This window comes from Mchenga conophoros, linkage group LG12 (assembly GCF_057382185.1).
Source record: "Mchenga conophoros isolate Kocher_MC1m ecotype Shallow Benthic linkage group LG12, M_conophoros_male_GT1.1, whole genome shotgun sequence".
Taxonomy (NCBI): Eukaryota; Metazoa; Chordata; class Actinopteri; order Cichliformes; family Cichlidae; genus Mchenga; species Mchenga conophoros.
The window spans coordinates 34,125,886-34,150,949 of NC_140537.1; the positions used below are offsets into that span (position 1 = coordinate 34,125,886).

The 25,064-nt window shown below is 40.1% G+C and overlaps 3 protein-coding genes and 1 long non-coding RNA gene across 11 annotated transcripts in view; 2 read left to right on the forward strand and 2 right to left on the reverse strand.

Annotated features, from left to right (window-relative positions):
* hira (histone cell cycle regulator a) overlaps window positions 1–631 on the reverse strand; it is a 25,579-nt gene extending 24,948 nt beyond the window's left edge. The window contains exon 1 of the mRNA XM_085295445.1: window positions 342–631. Within this exon, the coding sequence (XP_085151571.1) occupies window positions 342–378 (37 nt within the window). The 5' untranslated portion in view covers window positions 379–631. The remainder of the gene's footprint in view (window positions 1–341) is intronic.
* On the forward strand, window positions 406–5,374 carry LOC146563078 (uncharacterized). The gene is made up of 2 exons (XR_014894711.1): window positions 406–629; window positions 5,065–5,374. It is a non-coding gene; the product is annotated as an uncharacterized LOC146563078 (long non-coding RNA).
* Window positions 2,167–14,449, reverse strand: slc2a8 (solute carrier family 2 member 8). Of its 2 annotated transcripts, none has more exons than XM_085295456.1 (12): window positions 14,273–14,449; window positions 14,074–14,143; window positions 13,736–13,871; window positions 12,058–12,220; window positions 10,457–10,663; window positions 9,748–9,847; window positions 7,123–7,334; window positions 6,849–6,998; window positions 6,396–6,504; window positions 6,187–6,309; window positions 5,090–5,235; window positions 2,167–3,488 (listed from the first exon to the last, which is right to left on the reverse strand). In XM_085295456.1, the coding sequence occupies exons 3-12, from the start codon at window positions 13,822–13,824 to the stop codon at window positions 3,342–3,344; spliced, it is 1,446 nt and encodes a 481-aa protein (XP_085151582.1). In that variant the 5' UTR covers window positions 13,825–13,871; window positions 14,074–14,143; window positions 14,273–14,449; the 3' UTR covers window positions 2,167–3,341. The 2 variants fall into 2 exon arrangements, with proteins under 2 accessions (XP_085151582.1, XP_085151581.1); XM_085295455.1 differs by having other exon boundaries at window positions 14,054–14,143.
* An 88-nt stretch (window positions 14,450–14,537) lies between these two features.
* Window positions 14,538–23,808, forward strand: LOC146563080 (tetratricopeptide repeat protein 16-like). 7 transcript variants are annotated; one of them, XM_085295453.1, is made up of 14 exons: window positions 14,538–14,712; window positions 15,060–15,238; window positions 15,519–15,609; window positions 15,789–15,926; window positions 16,691–16,791; window positions 16,978–17,107; window positions 17,827–18,041; window positions 18,160–18,283; window positions 18,371–18,497; window positions 20,782–20,926; window positions 21,042–21,207; window positions 21,592–21,725; window positions 21,827–21,998; window positions 22,110–23,808. In XM_085295453.1, exons 1-14 carry the CDS (start codon window positions 14,680–14,682, stop codon window positions 22,140–22,142), a joined length of 1,788 nt encoding a protein of 595 aa, XP_085151579.1. In that variant the 5' UTR covers window positions 14,538–14,679; the 3' UTR covers window positions 22,143–23,808. The 7 variants fall into 7 exon arrangements, with proteins under 7 accessions (XP_085151579.1, XP_085151573.1, XP_085151580.1 ...); XM_085295454.1 differs by having other exon boundaries at window positions 14,539–14,712; window positions 18,371–18,467; XM_085295447.1 differs by having other exon boundaries at window positions 18,160–18,497.
* The last annotated feature ends 1,256 nt before the right edge of the window (window positions 23,809–25,064 follow it).

A 25,064-nucleotide genomic window follows, 5' to 3' on the forward strand; every position in this document is an offset into this window, starting at 1 on the left:
AAAGTCACTGCGAGGCAGTAACTTCGACACGGGTCATCTGCCAGGTAAGTTAGCTAACGTCAGGACACCAGAACTAGCCGGGGGGGCTAACTAGCTAGCTAGCTAAGGTTAGCAAACAAATATACTTTGAGCACAGAGACACTGACAACGGCACAAACACCAAATGCAAGTGCCCAAACGTTGGCTTAGATTTAACATGTGAGTGACTTTTAAGTGACTAACAAGTCAAACAAGTGTGCACCAGCACCATAACCATCATCATCATCATGCGTCCTTATCAAGTCGCCCCCCTCCGACAACAAAAGCCCAACTTGATCCAACAGATTCCTGCACAAGCTTACCGTTGTGGCTCACCCAGCTCGGCTTCAGCAGCTTCATTTTCACCCCGGGTATTTTATTTTAAATCCCTTCGAAACAAAAATCCATCCAGCGCTCACTTTCGGTTCATGGGAAAACTAACGAAAAGCTCCCTCCTATTGTCTCAAACTCCGTCCGACACTTTGTTGATTGCGCGATTCAACTCCCATCTCGCAGCATCCCCGAGTCCCCGAGTCGACCAACGGACAGCAACAGACAGGCGGCCCCGGATGACAAACGGGCGAACACCAGGCAGCTCAGGAAGTGTTTCCGTAAGTTTTGACCGCGGACAGGAAGAGGGTGCAGGCAACATATCATAATACACCCACGGGGAGAGTTAAAATAGAAGACAACTACCAAAAGATAATTATTTGTGATTTTTTACTTATTAATTTTTTCGAGTGCAAATACTCAAATGTTAAACCCGAAAATCAACTCAAATTCACACCGTTTGTGTCGATTGGATCTGACGCGGCTTTTATTTTGAAAGGCCAAATGGCAGATTAGTGCGCAAACTCGGAGTTTCTTTTCGACAATTTAGCACAATTTAAAATGTCTTTTAAATATTCTTGAAAATAAAACATTAAACATACACTAAGAACAGTTAAAATATGTTTTTATATTGGAGCTGAGAAGTTTCTGGCCAACTTCTAATTTGTTTTTGCTTCACCCCTTAGAGCTGGAAAAACAAATATAATAAAATTCAGATATTGTTTTGGATGCTTGTGTGGTGGCAATCTAATCCTGTTTACAGTGTGTTTATACAAAACTTTGTCCTTTATTTCAAGTCACTGAAATTTGCAGAAAAATTAAGCAGAAAGGTAAAACAAGCAAACAAAAAACTGCACACATCCTTATCACAGTCTTTGCTTTTGCGAAAATGTGTAAAAGGATGCATATGGTCAACAATACACAGGTAGACTGAGTAGGCCAAGTAGACTCAGGAGGGTCCCAAATTTTGCACAAAAGTAACCTCTCACATTATACCAGCAGCAGCTTAAATTGTTGAAACAAGTATGTATGCATAGAGGATGGAGCCATGCATATATGTTATTTATGCCAAATGCTGAATCTGTAATTTGAATATTGAAGCAGAAATGAATACTCAGCCTCAGTTTATGGTTTTTACCTGACAGGAATGACACCGGGTATGGTCATCTGTACATTCAGAGATCCTCTTCTGCTTACCTTGGTCATAATGAGTGGTTATTTGAGTTACTAGTCTCAACCATTGTATTAAGGCTGATGATAGAAGGTGATTTGAACAACAACCCCAGGTGTATGTGGCTCAAATTCACCAGATACACAACAGGCATGGGGCTGATTACCAACAATGATGAGAGAGCGCCAATTGACAAATAACATAGTAGTGGATTCCTGAAGGTCCAAGAGAACAGACCCACCCCCCAAATATAAATCAGTGGTCAGGATGTGGAGATTAAATTTGTCTCTGTCCACCTCTCAGAGTACCTGACCTGGACCACTCACATCTTTACTGTCACTGGCAAGGCTCAACAATGTGTATACATCCCGAGGAAGGTTGGGCTACCTCAGAACCTAATTTCTGCCAGGATCCAGCTACATGCAATCAGTGGCATCTTTAAGACCTGGCACCAACAACAACACTTAAAGTGACTTAAATTTCCTACTTGTTAATGTTACCGTTAAGTGGCAGTCAAAAACATCTTAAGGGGTCTTTATGATAAGATTGAAACATTTATCACCTGGAACTTAGATGTTTCATCAAAAAATGTTACGAGTGTAGGTAATAATTCTGTGTCATACCAGAGTCATAGAGGAGAAACTAGGGAAATAACCATGACTTTATTCTGTTCAGGTGAAATTCACAATGAATTTGTAAAGAATACACAGACACAATAGAAACATCTTTATTGATCACAAACTAAATAAAAAAAAACAACAACAACATGATTATTATTCTTTTCCAGTAGAGTGATCAACAAAAACAATATGTTTAAGAAAAGGTGATATTTAATTAACATAACTCACTACTTCACAATGTGACTTACGTGACTATTATCATAACCTCAAGGGTGTATAAGTCATATAATGTGTGTTTAAAACATTTTTCAAGTGTATCCCAAAAGAAAAATGATTATAAAACTTTAAAGAAAAAACACATTTTTACAGTTCACAGCTAAAAAAACCCCCCAAAAGAACAATGCCATCACATAAATCTTCCCTGATGGTGTAAATTAGTGTAAACAGCTTACTCACTTCTACCAAAATGTTACACTTTTGTTCTGTCTTTTGCTAGAGTCCTTAAAAAGAGTCAGAACAATAGGAAATATTCTTATCCAGCAACGGAAAAAAAATGTAAATGACCCGGAAGAAGTCACTGCACGTGTCTGCCTGCTCAATTTAGAAGCTCTGTTTAAACAAACAGAGGGAAAAACAGTAGCTTATATGTATTTTTGGCATTTCATTTTATAGGGAAGGCAACACTGGAGTCCATTACTACAACCCTCAGTGTTTTCCAACTTCATGCTAAACTGCTGTCCTGAGGAAAACTTGCCAAAATTGTCTTTACTGATCAGAACTGCAAGAAAGAGTACACCTGGGGGCAGTATAGAGTCAGCCCCCCTTTAGCCTGAATCTGGTCCCCTCTGTAGACTGTCAGTATCACAAAACTGAAAGGACTGCACTTAATTGCCTTATCAGATTATCTTACATTAAAGGATTCTGGACAGATTTCACATGAAAACAGCTCAAATTTGGCAGAACCTTACTGATGCATTACAGTTCAATGGCATCATGAACAACAGACAAATCAATGCCTCGTACACAAATACTGAAAATCATAACCTTCACGAAGGATTACTTCTTTCAGCAGTTTCTGTAATATCCAAAGGTGATAAAGTGTTAATAATAACAACAACAAAGAATACCCACACAGTGCCCCAGGTAGAGCAGTGAGTTCAGAAATGAGCAGTTTTGTCTTTTAGTCTTTACATGTGGCATCTTCAGGGACCTGACATCCCTCTGAAAGTTGCTTCGATTTGCTCCAGTGTCTTGCCCTTGGTTTCTGGGACGAAGACCATGGTGAAGATGACATTCAGGATGCACATAGAAGCAAATAGCCAGAAAGTTCCTGCACTGGTTAGAAGATTCTGCAAGGCAAATAGGTATCGGGGGGGGGGAGCAAGAGAGAGCGAGCGAGAGAGAGAGAGGGGGGAAAGGCCACAGAGAACTATGTCAAAAACACTCAAAATATCCCGACTGCAGCGCAAATTCAATTCAAATTTTCATCCCTGCATCAAAATATGTTTTCACAGCTTCACAAATTGTCACTCATATGGATTTAACTGTTATTTTTCCATCCTCAGTATGTTGGAGAGGCTTCTCCAGGTAGCAGAGGTGGCCTTCAGCAATGAGACAGACAGCTACACAATCCAACATCCAAAGCCAATTTAGAATGACCAATTAATGTAACATGCAGTTTTTTGACCTCCAGGAGGAAGTTATACAAAGATATCGCTGTACAGTAATCTAGATGTTGGTGTAGAGTAAACTTTGTTTTTTAAATTCACAAATACAGATGGTTAAAAAAAATAAACAAAACTATAATCCTGTACAAAAAAATGAAACCCATTATCCTTTGAGCTGAGAATATCCAATCTAAAAGTGACAGCGCTTTGAGACAATACAGCGAACCTAAGCAGGCTATGGAGTGACTACTGACTACTTAAGCTGCTGTTATGGTTGGCATGTTGGTCACTGCTCAGTCTAAATGTGACATCAGACCCATAACTATTCATAAGAGTGCTTGTGGCACACTGGACGTGGTGAAGTCTTCTCGTAAACAACATGTTTTGCAACTCAGCGGAAAAAAAATTATACTAGAACAAGTCCAAAGAGGAAACAAAATAATTATGGTGGTTTGAAAGTTTTCTCCACAAAATCTCATCTTTTTTTGCTCCAGCTGTTACAGCTTTTCGCCTTTGTACCCTGGTTATCTCAATGTGCCTGTACTGACCCATCACTGAAACAGCAATAGACATTAAGCTTTTCAAACACTCATTTTTCCAGCCTGACTAAGTCAGGAGTCATGCAGCATTTGTGAGAGCAACAATGGTGAGCATAAATGGCCAGTTAAGTCTGTTATGACTGATGGCAAATTAGGGCCGTTACAACAACTATGTGTATACTGGACTAAATGCTTCCCTCAATATGCTCGTTAAGTAGGAATGCACTTCTCTGCAGCTCGTCTGGTGTTGGCAGGGAAGCTTTCTGGGAATAAACTATGTTTGATGGGGGCGAGTCATCAACATTTTGCCATAAGTCAGTGATGATGTGTTTCCAATGTGTTCTGCTATCTCATCACAACCATAATAACAAACAATAATGATTACTGTGTGACATCATTTTGACTTTCTGGTGAGTTACGTTATGCTAACTGTTCCAACAGGATCTTATTCCACATCCATTGAACCATTTGTGGTAAACATGCGGCCTATGTGCCAGAACCAGCCCAGCAAAGGGCTCTACTTTGTCCCTCGGATGGTGCTGCAAAGTGCAAAATTTGCAGTGAAGTCTTTTTATGGCATCTTAAGTAAACATTCTGTATGCTCATGTGTTCACTAAAAAAAGGATCCCAGATGTAAGATAAAATTTCACTTCTGTTTAATTAAATTTCACTTCTGTTTACAATCCTGGTTGAAATGTGGTTTTATGGATCTTTAACAGATTTGGTATTCTGTTCAACACTCACCATCATATCCTGGAAATTTTTGGTGACGACGAATGCTATGCTCCAGTTGGTGAGGACGCAGACAGCGCTGGCAACCCCCCTCACTTTCACTGGGAAGATCTCTGACATGACGAGCCACGGGATCGGACCCCAGCCGAGAGCAAAACCTGAACAGGACAGCAACAGTTATTAAAGTGGCATGGTCTGTTGGGGGAATACACCCACAAGTTTAACAAAAAAAATCCCCATCAGCAGCACTAATTTGTTTGGGTTTTGGAGTATTAAATGTAGGGCTGTTCGATATAACGTCTAATGTTTCATTTTACGCTATCGCTTGTTTCGTGGTGTCGCAAAATAAACTGTTTACGGAAATAGTTTTTCATCGTTTTGATGGTCACTCCAGGATTTCTTAAAGTTCTCTCTTTCTCTTATATATAAAATAACCACACTACTGACGGACAAGCGACTGTTTGTTTGCGTTGTCGTTAGCAACAACGACGGTAAAACCATCGTGTGGCTCCGCCTTCCGCTTGTTTATTTTCCACGTAAACCTTTCACAAAAAAAGCTGAAGATCCTGTTGAGATTTTTCAAAATAAACTGAATCAGGTGAAATTGTATGTGGAGTGTTTACGGATGAGAAACTAAAAAGAGCCGATGGGTGCTTAAAAACATAAACCTTAGGACAGGCTTTTACCCTCAGCATGCCGTGTAATAAATACTCACAAAATTGTGAAAATTGCGGCCGTTTCAACTTATTTAACACTCGACTCCAGGTACAGCACTCCCAGCTGAAAACACTTCACGCAAGTTGCCCGAGATTCACAGAATTTACAGAAAATGTAAAACTTTTGTGATAAATATCGTCGTTTGGGACGATAAATATAGGATATATTAGGATATAGGATATGAGATTTTGGTCATTTCGCACAGCCCTAATTAAATGTTTTGCAGATGACTGACAAATTTATCTTTGAATTTGTGATGGAATAGCCAAAGCCATTAAATATCCAAAGTTATTTGTATTAAGTATAAGGTAAGGAAAAGGTGTGAGGACTAAATCATTTTTGCATCTTGAAGTGGAGCTGATTGACCCATTTTTATATGCTGGAAAACTGACCTGTGATGAACACCGCTATGCTGGCCAGAGCCATCCAGGCCAGGTCACCATGGGGTTCTGGAAGTAAGGACATCAGGTAGAAGTAAACTCCAAATGCTGTGGTGCTGATGGCCATGGCAACACCTGTGTTATGAAATTACAATCAAGGAGGTGTCACAGAGAGATCTCAGGAATTATGGTTAATAATTACATTTAAAGATTCTGGCTACCTGAGATAATGAGAAGGACTTTCCTTCCAGCCTTGTCCATGATAAGCGCTGCTACTCCAGTAAAGACGACCTGAATGAGACCCACGATCACTGACGCCAGGTCACTTTGCTGCAGAATAACGAGAAAGACAGGTCTATAATGAATTTATGTTTTCACTGAAAACTTGTAAATTGATAATTTTGCTGTTGAATTCAATTTTCACCTCCAAGGGGAGAGCTTTCTATTAGTGTGTTCACTGAAATGTTTCGCATTTTGTTACACTAACTTGTGACTTTTGTTTTTAGCCCTACTCCTATTTCCCAAAAAAGCCTTTTTGGGAAAAGTGCAACGCGACAAATCCATTTTTGATAAAAAGGTGCCAGCACTGTCCTGTGAAGTCTTGCTCTTCTGCTCCTTCATCTGCTTTGTTTAGTGAGTGATAGAAAGAGCAGTAGCGCCTGTGAATGAGCTACCTTAAAATGTGCCTGTTCAAATATATTCTCAGCATAGAACATGATGGCGTTGATCCCGCTCATCTGCTGGAAGATCATCAGCATGATGCCAATCACCAGAGGCTTGTAGACACCAGGATCCTTCAGGTCAGACAGCTGGAATTTAGAGCCCTAGGAGGAAAACAGAATAACGTTGTCAATCATCAAGCCAAACTGCCAACATTTTCCCACAGTGGTTGAATTACAATTGAGGAGGGCAAAGGCACTGTGGCCAGAAATTCTTGTCTTATATCACCTGCTCATCACATGCTTCCTCAATGCGGGCGCACTCCCATTCGACAGGAGCGTCTGGTCCACGTAAGAAGCGCAGTGACTCCACAGCCTCCCTTCGCTTGCCCTGTGACAGCAGGAAGCGGGGCGTTTCAGGCATGAAGGACATAAAGACCATCAGCAGCGTCGGTGGGATAGAGCAGCAGATCGCCAACCAACGCCAGTCCATAAAGAGACCTGCAGGACAGGTTCACACACACTCAGGATGAGCCATTTCTACAGCTATTCCTCATCTTTTGTTTAAAGAGATGTGGAAAAGAAGTTTTAGAAGCCATTCATTTTAATTTTACAATAACAGGAACAAGGATATTTATTATATTTCAAAATCGGCATCTAAAGTGTTATATGTGCTCAGAGAAGGTTGTTAATTTTGGCCAAACAGGTAATCACTAAATCACTGAATGAGTTAAAAAATGTCTAACAGAGACATTTCCCCCTTTACCAAAAAACAAAACAAAACAAAACAAAAAAAAAGCCTCAATAGAAATAAGCAACATTTCTTGTACATATGAAAGACAATTTGATTCATATGGCCTTTTAACAAATTCCATGATGTGATCCATCGCATCAAACCATGCAGCTGTTTTGAAACAACTTTGTCTTAACAGTGAGAACCATTTGAACTGACACTTTTAGTTTTTACTGAAGCCTCAAGGTTAGCATTTATACTGCCCCCATATCTAAGTGTTTAACACCAAACATTACAAGTGAGGGGCGGATTTAAGTGAGAAAGGCAATGCATGCTCACTGGGCAGCAACGTGTCAATATTAAGGTGAGCCTGTCCTAATGTGTACTCTTATGATCCTTCTGTATGCTAATGAGACAATAATTTATTCAATGAACATCATGTTATATTGAGGAAGACTTGAGGAGGCTAGTGACTGATACAATAAACTAATTAGGAACCTGTTTACTGAGGTTATAAATCAAATGAGCAATAAGCTATCTTTGCAACTGAGTAGTGAGCCCCTGCTGGCCATTAAAAGCATTAAAGGTTTAGCTTTATTTTTCAAACCTGGAGACTAGACCAGAGGTGGGCAACTCCAGGCCTCGAGGGCCGGTGTCCTGCAGGTTTTAGATGTGTCCTTGATCCAACACAGCTGATTCAAATGGCTAAATTACCTCCTCAACATGTCTTATAATTCTCCAGAGGCCTGGTAATGAACTAATCATTTGATGTGTGTGTGTTGACCCAGGGCGATATCTAAAACCTGCAGGACACTGGCCCTCGAGGCCTGGAGTTGCCCACCCCTGCTATAGACCAATGTAAAATGTCGCAGTTCCAACACGTGCTTTTTACTTCAGGTTTTTCCTGCATTCTTATACAATTGCCTTATTCCTTAGTATTTTCCTGTTTCTCAAACTTTATCCATAAGTTCTATTTGTCAAATGTTACCCAAGTTACCAGATTGTCTATGATACACAGTTAACATAATACTGTGTGTGTGTGTATACACACGTTTAGACGTCTTTGTAAGGACAGAAAATTGGGATGCTACTATACCTGTGGGGACCAACAGTCACTTATGGGGACAAAATGACCGTCCCCACCAGTCTGAAGGCATTTTTGAGGCTCATAATGTGGTTTTAGGGTCAGGGTTACAGTTAGGTTGTGGTTAGGTTTAGACTGAGGGTTAGGTATTCATTTTTCATGGTTAGGGTTATGGTAAGCAGCTAGGAAAAGCATTATGTCAATGACATGTCTCAATGTCTTCACACTTGAAAACAAGTGTGTGCGTGTGAGTGTGTGTGCCTCTCTTTCGATGTTTTCAGTACTTTAGTGAATACAGTTCTCGATTAAGCCAGTCTGCCAAGAATGAGAACAGAGCACCTTTTGCACAGGAACCATTTGTTCAGAGCGTTGAATAAAAAGAGGTTTGGGCTTGTCTTTTTTTGATTAGTTATAAAACTCAAGCGCACACTCTAAATTGATACGCAGAAAACTGAGTTTCAGTTTTTTTTTATTTATTTGAGTAATTTTAGCTTTGGGGGGCACACAGAGGGATTATGGTCACGTCAAAATTCAGTCACAAGGCTCACACAGAGAAACAGGTTCTAAACCAGTTTACTGATCAACTGATTCATAAATAAATTATTCTATTTTTAACCTCATGATGTTATTCCGCAAGTTATCACTGCAAACTCTGATAGACCTTTGATACAATTCAAAAACCATATCTACCCACAACCAAACAGCTGTTTGACTGCAGTGTGACACAGTTGCTGTGTTTGCACAGCAACTAACCTCCAGAGCACCACGAGACAAATCCACCTCTCAAAACATACCAGCTTTTATTAGGAAATCATGCACAGCACACAGCTAACAAGATTAGCCAGAAGCAGCCATTTTCACACAGGTCAAGCAGTGAGGCTGTTGTCTAAGAGGCAGCAGAGGAATCGGATCATATATGACGATGATCATGGGAATGCCACATTTGTTACATCATCTTTCAATGATTTGTAGGTTGTAAAACGTTGTTGTTATCTGACACTTTTTCTTGTATCTGACACTGCAGTTCTTGTAGCCATGTAGACTTTGCAAAGGGAGTTTTAAAGATGCCATAAAAACTTTAAACATCAGTTTCATACCTCCAAGATAAGCTCCCATGATGCCTATCACCACCATGAGCTGCACACAGGAGCCTAAAGTCCCACGGACCTTTTCATGTGCCATCTCAGAAATATACACCTGTTTGAGGGGAGACAAGGGAGAACATCAAAAATTCAAACCTTTAGTATACAGAACTGTTCTCTTAATGGTTTATAAAGCAAACACATATAATTTTGTTTATATAAAGTTAAGAGCACATTTATGATTCACATTTGAGAAGCCAAAGCCAACAAATGTTTGGCGTTTGAATGGACTGATCCACACTAACAATCATTTATGTTATTGAAGCAAAGGTGGTCTTATTCTGTTCATTTCTAGCTCCATATTTTTATTCTACAATGGCTTTGCATGATTCACTGTTCAAAACAATCCTTATTTATCTCACTGAGTGTAGGTGCCGCCCATCAGGTCATTCGGTGTCTGGCTTTCACACCATTTAAGGCCATGTGTCAGATTATACTCTCTAATTTTTAATCAGTGTTCAAGTGATACTGTGCAGCTACTTCTTAATCCCACAAAATGAAAGCATACCTTGTTTTTTCTGCCTGACATTTCAATTTACTGTCTAACAACCAAGTTTTTTGGAGATGGATTTTTTTCTTCTGGAATCAAACTGTCTAATCTTCACATCAACAGATGCCGGGTCAAATATTAAAGAGGCCTTTAATCTGCTTTTAAATGACATACCGGGACAACCAGCGAGGTGATGCCGCTGGCGAGGCCTGTCAGAATTCTGCCAACGTAAAACATCCACACGTTCTGCGCCGCGATGATGATGGTGAAGCCGGAGACAAATGGCAGCGCGCATAACATCAGACTGACCTTCCTGCCAATCTTCTCCACCATCCAGCCACCAATCAGCCCGCCCAACGCTGCTCCCACCGTCACTATGGACTGAAACACAGAACAGATTGTCAGCAATAAACGTTAATGGATTATTTGAACTTTATGTTGCATTTGATCAATTTTATTATTTTAAAAGAATAATTAAACAGGGTTTAACTATTTCTGTTGAGTTAACATCTGGACTATATTTTCTATTTTGCATTAGTGCCTATTTTGAAAAAGGCCAAAGCTCCGGCGCTTGCAGTATATAGACCAACTTTACACCAGTATGCCATGTAACACATGACCATATGTTTAAGTGAAATACTTTCAACGTATTTTAAAACAGACAGCTTGGCTTTAAAGGGTGCATATACTCTTTATACCCAACATTAAAAGGGCAAAAATTACACAGATCCTCTCATTACAGTGGACGGGACTTGAAATGAGTGCATCAGTGGGAAACCTCAGGTTAAGTGTTTTGGAGACAAAGTTCAAGAGGCAACGCTACGATAATTTGGGCATTTGCAGAGGAGGGATAGTAGATAAACTGAGCAAATGATGTTGAGGATTAGGCTCCCAGGCAGGAGAAAAATAAGGAAGATTCATGAACATAGTAAAGGAGAACATGCAGACGGTTGATGTGACAGAAGAGGATGTGATAGGGTGAGATGGAGGCAGATGAACTACTGTGGCAACCCATAAAGGAAGCAGTGAAAAGAAGAAGAAGATTACAGTATACTGGAGGCAAACCTTAGGTACTGCCATTCATGAAGATGTTACCTTTAACACGTATACACACAAAGCTGACTGCAGGTTGGGGAAACCTGCAGTCAGCTGAGACTGAAGGAGTGATGAAAAGATTCTCCCATTGAAATTGCTACGTCCGGATGAAAAGAATCAACCTTTTGGGGTCTCTATGGCTAGTTTCCCCATTTATCAGCTACTATACAGGAGGTGACTTCTTTTATAGCTACTCAACGGTGTGATTGTCCTAAGGCTTAGCGTTAGAGTTGTGACTGTTATGGATGCCAGCTTCTATTATTTTAAACAATTAGACTAAACAATGCAGCCTCTCGTCCAAGTGTGGTCACTTCTGGCTCAAACCCCCCCCCCAAAAAAACAACAACAAAACAAAACACAAACATGGAGGCGGCCAAAATGTTACCACTGGGTTACCAAGAAGGGAACCTACAAACCACTAGGCACATGGCTTCAGTGTTGTGGCTGATCAGTATATTAAGTTGTTCCTTCAGTGACTCTTCCACCGTTTTATGTCATAAACTGTTATGACCATGATTATTGAAGCTCTTAAAATGTGCTAAAATGATTAATTTTAAACATACAGTGAACACATTTTAATTTCATCCGGCTCTTTCTTGTGTGTCTTTTTTACAGGATGTGTTGGATGAAATGAGATGTCACACAAATCTGCTGTTAAAATTGCCTGGCTGTCATCATACCCCAAACCAGGAAGCCTGGTTATCGTCCAGTCTCAGCCGAGAGTCCTCAATCTTGGTGAGTTCGGGGATGGCGGGAGAGCTGTATCCCAGCACGAACCCGAAGCTCATGGGACCCAGAACAGAGGCAAGTGTCGCAAGGTACAACTTTCGATTCTTCACTTTGCTATGGAGAGAAAGAGGAACACAGATGAGTGTAGGAGGTAAAGGTCAGGTCTCACATATGATAGAAAGAAGCTCAGCCTCATTAATATGCTTCAGGGACAAAAGAGAGAATAATTTCTGCTTCTTCTTTTAAGCCTATAATATCATGGCATGGGTGACATGCATCATTTCTAACGGCTGTTCAGTCAGGAACACTGTAATCAAGAGAATACTGATTTGTATTTAAACTGGGAGAGCACCAGCAACAATAGGAATCCAGTACAGAATAGAGCAAGTATTACAAAAACTAGCAGATATGACTGTGATTAACTCGGATTAAGAATGAAAAAGCAGAGCTAGGATCACAGTGCTGCACAGTACTTTGCAGCTTTAGACTGAATGCAGGAAGAATAAAGCAGCTTTAATAGGACATGAGATTGTCTGTAAGCTCCAGTGAGTTTAAAGGGAGCATTGGGTGTACTAAATGATAATTTTTTCAGGGTTTGTAACATTATTTTGCAGATTTACATTAATATATAAAAAATGTAATTACATTAATGTTATTAAAACTTAAGAATATAAAAATAAAAGCTTTTTTGCCCCCACCCCCCACTTTACAGCTACAACACCAGTATGTGGTGTACCACATGACCATATGTTCAAGTCACCCTTGGACTGTTGGAAACATGTCTTCATGGACCTTTCTTTGAGCCATGGTGGGCAGTACTGTTGGGACAGGAAGGGGCCCTCCTACAACTGTTACTGCAGTGTAGATCAGTATAAGCTTTCTGAAGCAGGAAACTCTGCATCAAATCACATGCTAAAATCTAGTTCTCAGAATGCTGATGTACTCGCTTTACTTCATTGTAGTGACGTTTTTCCAAAAGATATTCAGTCACTCTCTCTGCTGATGATGTATGCGAGTCTAAAATCCCTATATTTGTTCATAGCAACATGGTTTACATCATTTTCATCCTCATCAAACTTCTCCATGCAGGACAGAAATGTGTCACTGTAGGATAAAGGCGATCACTCAGAAGAATATTGTATTGTATTGAAAAACCCATCCATGACAGCATACCACATCCCCCCAATGCAGAGGTGAAGGGCTCAGTGTTTTCCTTTAATTTGTCACTCATCTGTGTAATTCTTCTAGTAGCCATTGACTTTGGTCTAGGTCAACATAAAACAGTTGTTATCAAGCAAACTCCAGATTCTCCTCTGTGGCCCTTTCAGGTTCCAAATAAGCAAGCAAAAAGAAGCTAAGCAAAGATCAACTGCTTGTTCAGTATCTTTAAATTTAGTACACACACACACACACACACACACACACACACACACACACCAATAAATTATGCTACACCGTTAAAACTAAACAAAGCAATAATATCCGTAATTAAACTGGTTTCCCTAAAACAGCAAGGGGAGAGTAAAAACTACAAGTCGGAAACATAATCTGCATGGTCTAGATAACTCTGTATATTTAGATGATACGTAAACCCTCTGAAATGATCTGCTGTGGTAGAGCTACACTGACCTCAGATAAGCATCTTGTTCAGACATGAGTCCTGTTGGATCTCCACCCTCGGCATCCAGCAGCCTTCTCCTCTCATCTTGGATGTCCATACCGACAGCAGTAGTAGCAATCTTTCCTGGTTTTTACCTCTGTTCACCTTTGACAATGATCACATGTCAGAAAGTAATTTAAAAATCCCCGAACAAAAGCTAGAAAAGCAGTCGAAGAAAGCGAAAAACCACCAGGACGGAATCAGAAAAAAGAAGAAGTTAGACCATCTGAGATATCCGTGAAGAAAATATCGGACAATTCAGCTGGAAAAAACAATGTGACCATTACCGAGAACATTTGCTTCTCACCGGCGGTTAACTTGCTTTGTCAACATTGAAGTCAGCTGATCGTCCTGTGTTCCTCTTATTTCCTGTTTCCCTGCGTGTAAGTAGTTTCACAGTAAAACTCCTAGTATGAGGTTTATCGCCCAAAACAGACTGCAGTCTCCTATCTTTATTAAAGCAAAGATAGAGTAACAGACACCTTTACTCTAAAAATTAAACTCACTTTAATTTTTAACGTTTTACGAAGACGGGCAGATATTCTGGTTAATCGCGGTCATTCCTTCAGAATTAGTTAAAGCTCATTCCTTTAAGCTAGCAGATACGTAGCGTTACACAGTTCATTAATTTTTGCATGTGTTTTAATTTTACTTTATAGCTACAGCTTATTAAAAGACGTTAATGTTATTTATTTTGCATTTTAACATGGCGAAAAAACAGGAAGGAAGCGATCTCTCGCTTACGATTTGTTTCCAAAATAAGAGCTTCTAGGAGTGTTGAAGTTGGTTTCCATGGCGACCCTCGGATTTTCAACATTAGGCAACAACTTTATACAAGCAAAGCAAAAAATAAAGGTCGTAAAAGTGACTGCGTAAGTGTAAAACAGCTCGAAACAGCAATTTCAGTGACGCAATGGACACATCTGAGGAGACAGATGACCAAACGGTAAAAAGTGACTGAAAAGCAACAGTGAAAATGTAGACAGGCCCAGCCTGTTGGTTGTGTATAAAATATGTTTGTTTCATTTATGATGCCTGAGCTAGTTAACTAGCACAAACCCAGGTTAAATAACGTTACGGCTACTGAGTGAACATTGAAAGTGACGCAAAGTGTTTTTAGGTTGGAGTAAGACTTGTAATTTAAAAATTTTAAATGCATAACAGCACACAATAAATGTTTTCCACTACCTTAATAATAGCCTCACTAATAAACTGTTATGTGATGTTGTCGAGATAAAACAGTGTGCCACCTCAGAAAAAGTGAACTGAAATCTTTTGATTGTCCACCTCCAGGATGCAGAGCAGAGTTTTTTCCCCACTGCTGTATCAGAAGAGGAGCTGGTTGAGGCCAAAAGAAAAAACAGCCTAAAACGGCTGTTTGGCTCCAGTAAAATATTTCTTCACACAGAAAAATCCTGTCAAAGACCAGACCTGCAGGGCAGCCTCATCATTCAGAGCAAGGCCGCTGAGCAGTGAGAATCAACAGTGACTGATACCTATGTGTCTTGAATACGTACAGCAGTACATTTAAAATGGTGTTATACTTCTTATTATAGTCATTATTTATGTTATATTGGGCCTTTGTGCTTCATCTAAGTTCATCCTCTGTGTGGAATAAGTTGTTTTAGCTCCCTTCCACTTCCTTTAAAACCAAATTGTGTCTGATTACCTTCCACTTATATATAGACAGTTTATTGAATTTTAAGTATTTTCATTGTTAAGTAATATTTGTTTTTGTTTTTGTTATTGCAGTTATATAAATGGGGAAGAGGCAATGGGGAAGTCTCAGTATGAGAGGGCTGTCATCTGCTTCTTCAAAGCCATCACTCTGCAGCCACAACAGGTCACCTTCCACAGTGGTCACACAAGATGTTGCTGATTTTCCTGTAAAATAGATCAGATGAGGCTTTTTTTTTAACATAACCGTTAGTTATGCTTTCTGGATATTATGTATGCATCTCTTTTCTGGCCTGCGTCTTATCCTCTCTATATTGTTATATCCTGTGATATTACATGTTCTAGGTTCAGCTATATGTGAGCCAGGCAGAGGCCTACCTACAGCTGTGTGACTTCCAGTCAGCAGCAGCCTGTTACAAACAGGCCTGGCTCTTGGAGCCTGGAGCCTTCGAGGATCGTTTGGCCTTCATTTACTATCTGCAGGTAGAAGTATTCGCAGGGTCCAATGATGAAGACTTGTCATGTCGTTTCTTATTTTCTGTCATGAATATACTGCTACAATGCTGGATACAAGGTCTGAACACTCAGTTTCAGAAAGTTTTTTTTCTATTTGAGGATTTTTATTCGGGTCATCTCAGGACACGACTCTAGCTGTGAGCACCTCTTAAGTAAAAAATAATTGAAAAGAAAAAAACATGTTATTTTCTGTTTGATTTAAAGTTGTTGACATGAAAAATATTGCATATTGTTTGACAGTGTTTCTCTCAAATATACGTTCATTATATCATATATCTCCTTGGAATCTAAGTTTATTCTACATAGAACTGAGCTTATACTTAGTTCTAGTGGCTGAGTCAAACTCAGCCACAGGCCTGGCAGATCAGCTGATCTTAGTGCCAAACTACACACCCAAGTTGCAAATCTCATATAGCATGCACTAATTTACCTACTGCTGCCAATGTATGCCTCCTTGCAACCCACCTACCATCCAGGTTCTCTGTTTCCTTCTGTTTATGAAATAATCAAGGTTATATTTGTTGTCATTAATGCCTGTTCTGTTCTATGAGAAGGGTTTTTGTAGCGGTTTTCCTTGCCTTTAGCCTCCATGGAAAGGCGGGGATGTATACTGCTGCAGAGCAGAGCAACCAAACATTAATTACTACAGTTGAAATAAGAATCCTATCTTAATTTAAGTGGGCATTAGAGAACTATCCTAACATAGATCCCTCTGCCTCTTGTTGTCCCAGGGTCAGTGTTTGTTCGACCAAGGTTTTTTTGTAGATGCACTGGAGGCTTTCAGCAAAGCTGCTGAGGTGAAACCGGGTTGCAGAGCTCACAAGGTCAGAAGGTCAGGAGCCTGAGCCATAACATCTAGACTGAAGTACAATATATGTTTAGTGTCTAAGTTACCTTATAGTTCCCTTATAATTGATTTGAGCATTTGTTATTCGTGTACAGAAGGTAAAAGATTAATAACAAGTCCCCAAGAGTTCAAATGTGAAATTAACAAACATACATATACTTTGCATCCCAGCTTGGCCTGTCTGACAGCTTTAGGTCGCCACACTGACTGTCTGAAGCTGGTAAATGACTGGATGGCATCAGAAGGTCCCACCTCCGACCTATACATCCTCAGAGCCCGACTGCACAAAGAGCTTAACAAGGTCACATCTCTTACACCTCTCTGTATAACCTATGTAAAAATCTCAACATTTTGCGTCTTGCATTCATGTTCACGATATTTTAATACCAAGATTCTTTGACTGATCTCTGTGTAATGGCCCAATGTACTAACTATAGCTACAGAGCAGGACAGAACATGCAGCATTACAAAACATAGGCTGTAAAAAACAGTTGAAATTGGGAACTGAGGCTTCCACAAACTGATTTTGGCAAGAATAAATCAGCAATAAGAGAACAAAGTGCTGAGGTTGTGGATCCATGGATGCCTCTCATGTAAGATCTTGTCTGTCATCACATTGTAACCACAAAGATATCATGTGGTCTCAGTTAGTGTTCAGCCAAGCGGAAAAAAGTCATATGAAATGTTTGTGTAAATGCTAAGTGATGTTGTAGATTAGTGTCTACAAACAGTATACACTAATGTTGCTATCATAATGACTGCTGCAATAAAACAGCCAGATTTGGCCAGATTTGCAGTTGCTGCTATTTCCTATTTGCTCAATCTTTAAGTGTTTAAGTTTCATATCAGATATAACATGCAAACTTTCTTGAAATGAAATGTGCTTTAATTCTCAAAAATTTCCTTTAGTCTGTTTTTTTTTTACTTCTGAAGATCTCATCATTTCAAAGTTCTAAGTATACTTTGTCTACTGTTTAACATTTATGATTAAACCAGCAGAAACTTTCTTCTTCTATCCAGACATCAGTTTGTTATCATGACGTGCAGTTGGCGTTGGCGTTGAACCCGACCTGTCCGGTGGCTGGAGCTCTGCAACTCCAGCTGCGGGAAGCGAGTGAACAGGCGAGACAAAGGGCTGTGGACAAAGCTTTGTGTGGAGAGTTGCCTGAAGCCCTTTGCATGATTAATATCGCTCTAGCCAACAGCCCAGAGGACGGAGGCCTCTACCTGTTCAGGTGTTTCCAGCCAATGTGTAGACCTTAACAAAATCTGTTTTGGGACTGTTACACAGCGGAATGTTGACTTGCTGACATGTATTTAATTCAGCTGAATGCTATTCCCTTGCATTTGCAGAGGGACTCTGTATAGACGGATGAAGAACTTCATACCAGCCATTGAGGATATAATCCAGGCTGTGGAGCTGAGTGGAGAAGAGGAGAAGGAGGGACAGCAGGAAATCAGGAGTCAGAAGGTGGAGGTCAGAGATGATAAGGCTGAGAGTTGCTCTGTGCAGGAGGAGGCGCAGTTTCAGCTGGCTCTCATCTACAATGATTTTGCCGTTCAGTGCTTTTGCAAAGGTCTCTACGCAGAGGCGACTCTGCTTCTCAACAAAGCCATTGAGGAAGAGAAGGGCCAGGCAGGCCTGTACGTGAACCGAGGAGGTGAGGCTGTGACACCTGACCTGTCTGTGTGTGAGTCCTCTGCTCTTTTCACCCATGCAATGAAACCCCAAATGTTCTTAGATCGAGCACCCCCCAAAATACTGAACATCTTCTTTGACTCACCTCAACCTTTAATCAGATCTCTGATGGAAATGTAAAACTTAGATAAATTATTTCCTGCTTTTTGTTTTCTTTTTCTGTTGATTTCCTTGTTCCTTGTTGTTGTTGATTCACATCAACAACTTTTCTTTGACTGTCTGATAGACACCAGTTTTTTAACATATACACATAACTGCAATCTCATAGCATGATTTTAATAATTAATATTCATTACCTACTGAAATGCTCATGTTTGTGCTCTCTTTTTTTAAATGCATTATATATTTCTTATATACATCCCATGTACAGTTCTTATGAAAGGGGAAACTCTGTTATTTCTGCTGTGATACTGTCCATTTTACATAGGAGTTTATGGCAGTTGACTCACTCTTGGAGTCAGCCTCAAGTGGCCATTGGAGGAACTGCAGCTTTTGGCCCTTCAGCATTGGCTTTGGCACTCAGCCCCAGAGATTGCTGCTTGCTCTAAACATTATTGATTTGAGTTGAATGTAAGAAAACTAATGTCGAATGTTGTGTGCAAAGTATGTTTGATGTCCCCTTCCGAGTGATTGCCTGGACAACAACTTTGCATGATCTCAAAACCTGTTATGACATTTTTGAGAATTAATGTGTGGAAATTTCTACTTTCTGTGCAAGCGCACATTCATATTCAGCACTTTGGAAGTTTGAGTAATGCGACAGCCAGAACGTGAGGCTTTAAAGCCAAAAGTACACCTTAAACTTGACGAGCTTTTGTCATGGATCATCAGCACTGTGAATCAGGGTATTTAGTCAAAGAGGATCTTACACTGAGTGTCCTTCTAAGTGTTTGAGTTGAAGCATGTGACTTCCTGCACAGTAAAAGAGGCAAAACATCTAATGTGACAGGGGAAACTTGACAAACCAGATTTTTAGGCAGCAAGACTGAAGAGCTGCTCCAACTGAAGATCATGCACTGTTTTTAGAGTTTCACCACTCTACACTCTCCATCAGGAATGGATGGGGATAAAACACAATTTAATAGCCATGTATTTGGATAGCCCCTGTATCTCACATCTTACTATGTAACACGAGGGGGATTGGAAATGAATGGTTCAGCGACAGTAGTGCGTTGAGTCTGTTGGCAATACATATGCAGCTTCAGACTGCAGAGAGCATCTGCTGTCAGATGCGGGCTGTATAAAAAATATGTTGTACAACCGGTCTGTGGGCCAGTTATGCTTACGCTGTTGTTGGTCCAGTGTCAGAGAAGAACAGACATATCACATGCAAAAAGGTGATGTGAAATGTTAAAAACAGTGATGTTTTTTCTTTTTTTTGTTGTTTCATACTTTTCCCATTCCTGGTGATCTCCACTGAGACTCCTCTCCCTATTCTGGCCCACTGTCAGCTAATCAGCGTTTGATTGATGCACACTGTCATTCATGTCGAGCAACATGCAGTTGGGATTTTGGAGGACTGCATGGGAGCACGTTTGCAGTTGTTCAAAACCCCTCTCCGTCTCTCTGTAGGCTTTCTAAAGGGAAATCCCTCCATAAGCTAACACAACCACGGGAGCATAAGTTACGCATGAATCCTTCTTGCATTTCAGTTCATTCCCAAGCCCTTTGCTAAACATCATCCCACTCCCACTACCCTGTCTTTCATTTTCCCTCTCATTGTTATATCCAGGGGCATTTGCAGGATTTTTGTTAAATGGGGTGGCACAGAGAGGAGGGGGAATGAGGCTGAGGCGAGCAGCACTGGAAAATGAAGCCAGTTCAATATTGCCAGGTGCTGGAGTTGGGGACTTTGTTGATATGTTTTGGCCACACGTGTTCCCTCAGAGAGAATCATCACTGAAAAACAACACAAAAATAGTTTCCTGTCATCATATGATGAAACATTTTGATCCTGCTGGACCAGACTGAATGGTTTGAAGATGATGTGAATCATTTGCTTGGCCTCTACAATTACCCAGCTGAGTGCCTGTGGGGAGATTGTGGACCAACATGTGAGACCCAACTCTCTCAGCATCAATCAAACACCAAATATGGGAATATCTGTAGGAAGAGTGGCGTTCATCGTGTTAGGGTTTTGTTTTTCACCTGTCTTTACATCATCAAAGCAGCTATTATGAAAATTAAAACCAGAGTTAATGTGTGTAAAGTTAATGAAATATTGACACTAAATGCTTAACTGAGGAACCATTTTGATGCTTATATGTGTATGTCAGACTGTTTCTTTAAGCAGAGTTATTGGCACTATGCTCTGGCTGACTACCGGCAGGCTGAGGAGATGATGCAGCCAAAAGACCCTGCTGTCCGCCTCCGCCTCGCTGTCATTTACAACACGCTGGGATCTTTGTGTTTCCAGGATGGGTCAGAACCACACGGAGAACATCCCATTAACACCCACACAGAGAAACTTAGAAAGTCAAGTTATCAAATGTCACTTAGCTGATATACTGTTGAATGTGTGTGTCTGGATCTGCAGGCGTTTCCAGGAGGCAGTCGATATGTTTTCTCTGGCCATCCAGCACAACCCCGCCTCTAGCCATTACTACGAAAGCAGATCGAAGACTTTTCGAAAGCTGCTGAACCTGAGCGGGGCCAGGCAGGACTTCATCTGCATGCTGATTCTGGACCCCACCCACGAGGAGGTCTCAAATTCTTTAATCTTTTGTGGTTTTCAGTAAAGCCACATTTCATTTCAAAAGATTTCATTCAATAAGATTAACACAATGTCTGACAGAGCCCTTAGATAAGGAGAAGACATGACACTCAAATAACCCTGAATGGAAGTTGTTTTAATGTGAACAGTCATCCCAGCCCAACACTAAAGGAGCCAATTAACAGCTAAAATAAGGAAGTTAATGGCTGGTCATCTGTTAATTTCTAATCAATTAACAAGAAACTTTAAAACCTCTTGTGGGATAAACATTTACTGAAAACAATTTCAAAAGTTTTATCAGTAAAACTTTACTGATGCATTTCATTTTAATATTTTAAAATCTTGTGTTAATTGTGTGTGTCTGTTTGTGTAGGTGGCTGCTATGCTTATGAGTCTGTTCCCTGGCTGCAGGGTCTCTGATGTATTGTCCAGCCCAAAAGGACAAGCGATCAGAGCTCAGCTGATGGAAACCATGCAGAGCTGTAGCTCCTCCTCTGATCCACAAAGGTCAGAAACATGGAGGTTAATTTGAAGGCTGGATGATACCTGACATTGAGGTAGCTGACAAAGTCAGTCTTTCGTTGTCTTGTGTTGAATTTTGTTCTTAGACTGAGTGAGAAGCTCTGCAACATGACTCTCACTAATGAGAGCACAGCGAGCCAATCAAAAGAGCCAAGTAAAGAAGGCAAGGAGCTGGAGCTGTGTGTGAACAAAGAGGAGATGCAGATAACTGTGAGGAGCCTCCTCCAGGTACCGAGCAGGACTTCATTTATTTTAGAAGTTCAGTTCTTTAAAAATTCTACTCAGATAATTTAAGTAATTTTCAGCTACAAATCAGTTTTGATCTTTTTTGCAGTGACTTCACAGCTGTTCTGTGTTATTGTGCAGCAGGTCAGCCGTTCATTCCTGACACTGCATCGCTAAACCACACTGGGACGTGTCTCACTACACACCACCTACCATCCATCAGTGCGTCTGTAAACATGAGAGGATGCAGTGCTGCAGAGTTGGCCTGTTTGGGTTCCACATCTGAGAAATGACAGCAGGAATACAGAGAGTGGAACAACCATCATCAGCTGTAACTCTGTGTTTTCCTGTTATTTAGAATTACACAGGAGTTTGATGATCGAGAGAATCATTTTTAACAGTGCCCGATGAAAACGTGCTTCCAGATACATCGGCTGTAGATTGATATCAGAGTTTAAAATCCCAGTTTCACTGATAGCTAGTGCATATTTTTGTATTTGTACTTTTTCTTTTAGTCGTTCCTTCTGCTTTATCAAAATCTATGAGACACAGCAAAGGTAAATGTCATGTCAGTCAACAAGGCTGATATCAAACAACGTATCAGTTCATCCCTGCACAAAATTGTGTATAACTGTGTTCCTTATAATCAAGAAAAGTACAACAATTCATGTGCCTTAAGGAAAAAGTATTTCTGTTCATCTAGATGTAGCGTTTATTAGTAGGAGAAACATTTCATCACTCATTGAAATGACTTCTTTGGTCTCAGAGACGACATTCTTTTTGTTGGTCAGCAGGGGTCAGTGTTTATCTCACTGCAAATACTGCATTCAGATGAACAGGATCACTTTTCTAGGATTTTTTTTACCTGGATACATCACAACAAACCCTTCATATGAAGATGCTGAATAAAAATTAGAAAACTGCAGTTTCATGCCTGTTGAGAAGAACATAAAGGATACTAGGCATGTTTATTTTTTGTGAATAAAACCTTTACATGAACCTAAAGTTTAATACATATAGCTGCTGCTACAAATACAACTATGATTTCTAAATTATAGATGCTGTTTCTACACAGGTCTTCTATACAGTATTTACGGTTTGGAGATAGGCTCTAAAGATTAATGTTGCACAGCTTAGTATCTGACCAGAAATGTAACGTGGTTTCCCCCTTTTAATTTTACATGGACTGGTACTTAACATTGTTATACTCTAATTGTGCACTCAATGTGGTTCATACAGCATTTTGTTGTATGCCTTTATGGAGTTTGTATCTATCAAGCCCACAGTTACACTCTAATGGATGCATTTAGGTCTAAATTAGGTTTCAGTATCTTGCTCAAGGGCACTAAGACAAATTTACTGGAGAAGCCAGGGATCTTTATAAAATAATTAGTAGATGACCTGTTCTACTTCCAAGTGAGTGGCAAAAATGATTTTGCAAAACGTGATGTTACTGTAAAATTGGTCCCAGACCTTTTGATAATTAAATGTCACAGTCAAGTTATTAATGTTCAACAAACAGAAATTTTGAAATTTTCTCATATTTAGTGCAAAAGTTATTGGGTTATGACCAAAAATGGGGTTAGTTTTGGGAGGCCACAAAGTCAAACTGCAAGATCAGCTGAAGTGAATTCTAGCCCAGAGTGAGTGATTGGTCTGCTTATAGCTGAAAGTACAGCTGTCATATAGTCAGATATGGGTGTGCTGTTTAAACTTAGTCTGCCTACAGCTGTGCTGTTTCTCTCTTAATAAATGTCACTTGTGTTGTCACTGGTATGTGCTCTGTTCTGTGCTTAACTGGAGTGCATACGGGCAAAAATAAATTCTTACAGATAAAAAGGAGGACCTGACTGAAATGTGTTTGTTTAGGTCAAAGTGGCCTCCGACATTAATTTTTGACTACTAAAATCTAATCAGTTCATTCGTAAGTCCAGGAAGATTTTTGTGAGAAAGACAAGAAACTAGTTTAAAGCCCTTCTTCAATATTATGTTCACGAGACAGACAATGGAAAACATATTGCTAATGATTTATAGTCTTAAATTGCATCATACAACAACAGTTACTTAAACTCTAAATCAAAGGTAACAACATGTATCTAAAGCACAGTGGTATTGTCCTTTAATGATCATGTACTGTAGCAGGTAGGTGCAATAGGTGGCAGCAGAGGCATAATATCCTAGTATGGCATTTTCACATGATGTTGGACTGGTAATATCTTCTTTTATATTTGGCATTACACAAAATGTAGGCTTCTGTTTCTCTAAATCCAGCAACAGTTCTGCATTTATAAATGTAATTTGTTTAACTAATTCAGGTGTGATTTACGATGATATTGGTTGCCTGACATACAGTGTGATCGCTTAATGCGACAACAAACAGGTGCTTTGGTGAAAGGGTAGTGCTGGTGAGCGTCTCCTCGACTGATGAGTGAACCCACGCTGAACTGCGCCACTGTTCACAGTCAGGAGTTTAGTTCCACATGTCACTGCCAAACCACAGATTTGCACAGAATCATGTGACTTAACATGAATAGTAAACTAGTTTCAGTTCCTCTTATTTCTCATTCTGATTGAGCATTAATAACTTGATTTATTGCCCATATACAGTAAAACCACCTGCTCTTTGAAGTCACGCTGTCTGAAACCTGATCCTTTCTAATCCAAAGACCAAACATGTGCCACAGCACATCTAATATGGTATTATTTCCTCACAAAAATCCCTTTGGGAGCCATATGTGTTGACTGACAGCTGTCTGAGGACATGGAGTGGTCTGTGCTGGTTCAGAAAGCTATTCTAAAAAGCAGAACAATAATACTGATGTCTTAGATAATGGGGGTGACGTTGCTAATTTTTTGTCTTACATGACATGTGATTATGTACACGACTAGTTGTCGAGGCTGTCCAGTAATTTGAAAGTAGTTGTGGGAATTATGTACCTGCTGCTTTTCGTCACCTTTCTGCTTCCTTGGTGAAGGGAACCCCTTCTCAGGTGATAGAACATGTGGATGAGCTTTCATATCTTGAGTCTGAATGTGAGGGCACAAATCAAAATTTGCCTCCACAGCACACATATGCCTACCAGTTCTCTTTTCCTATAC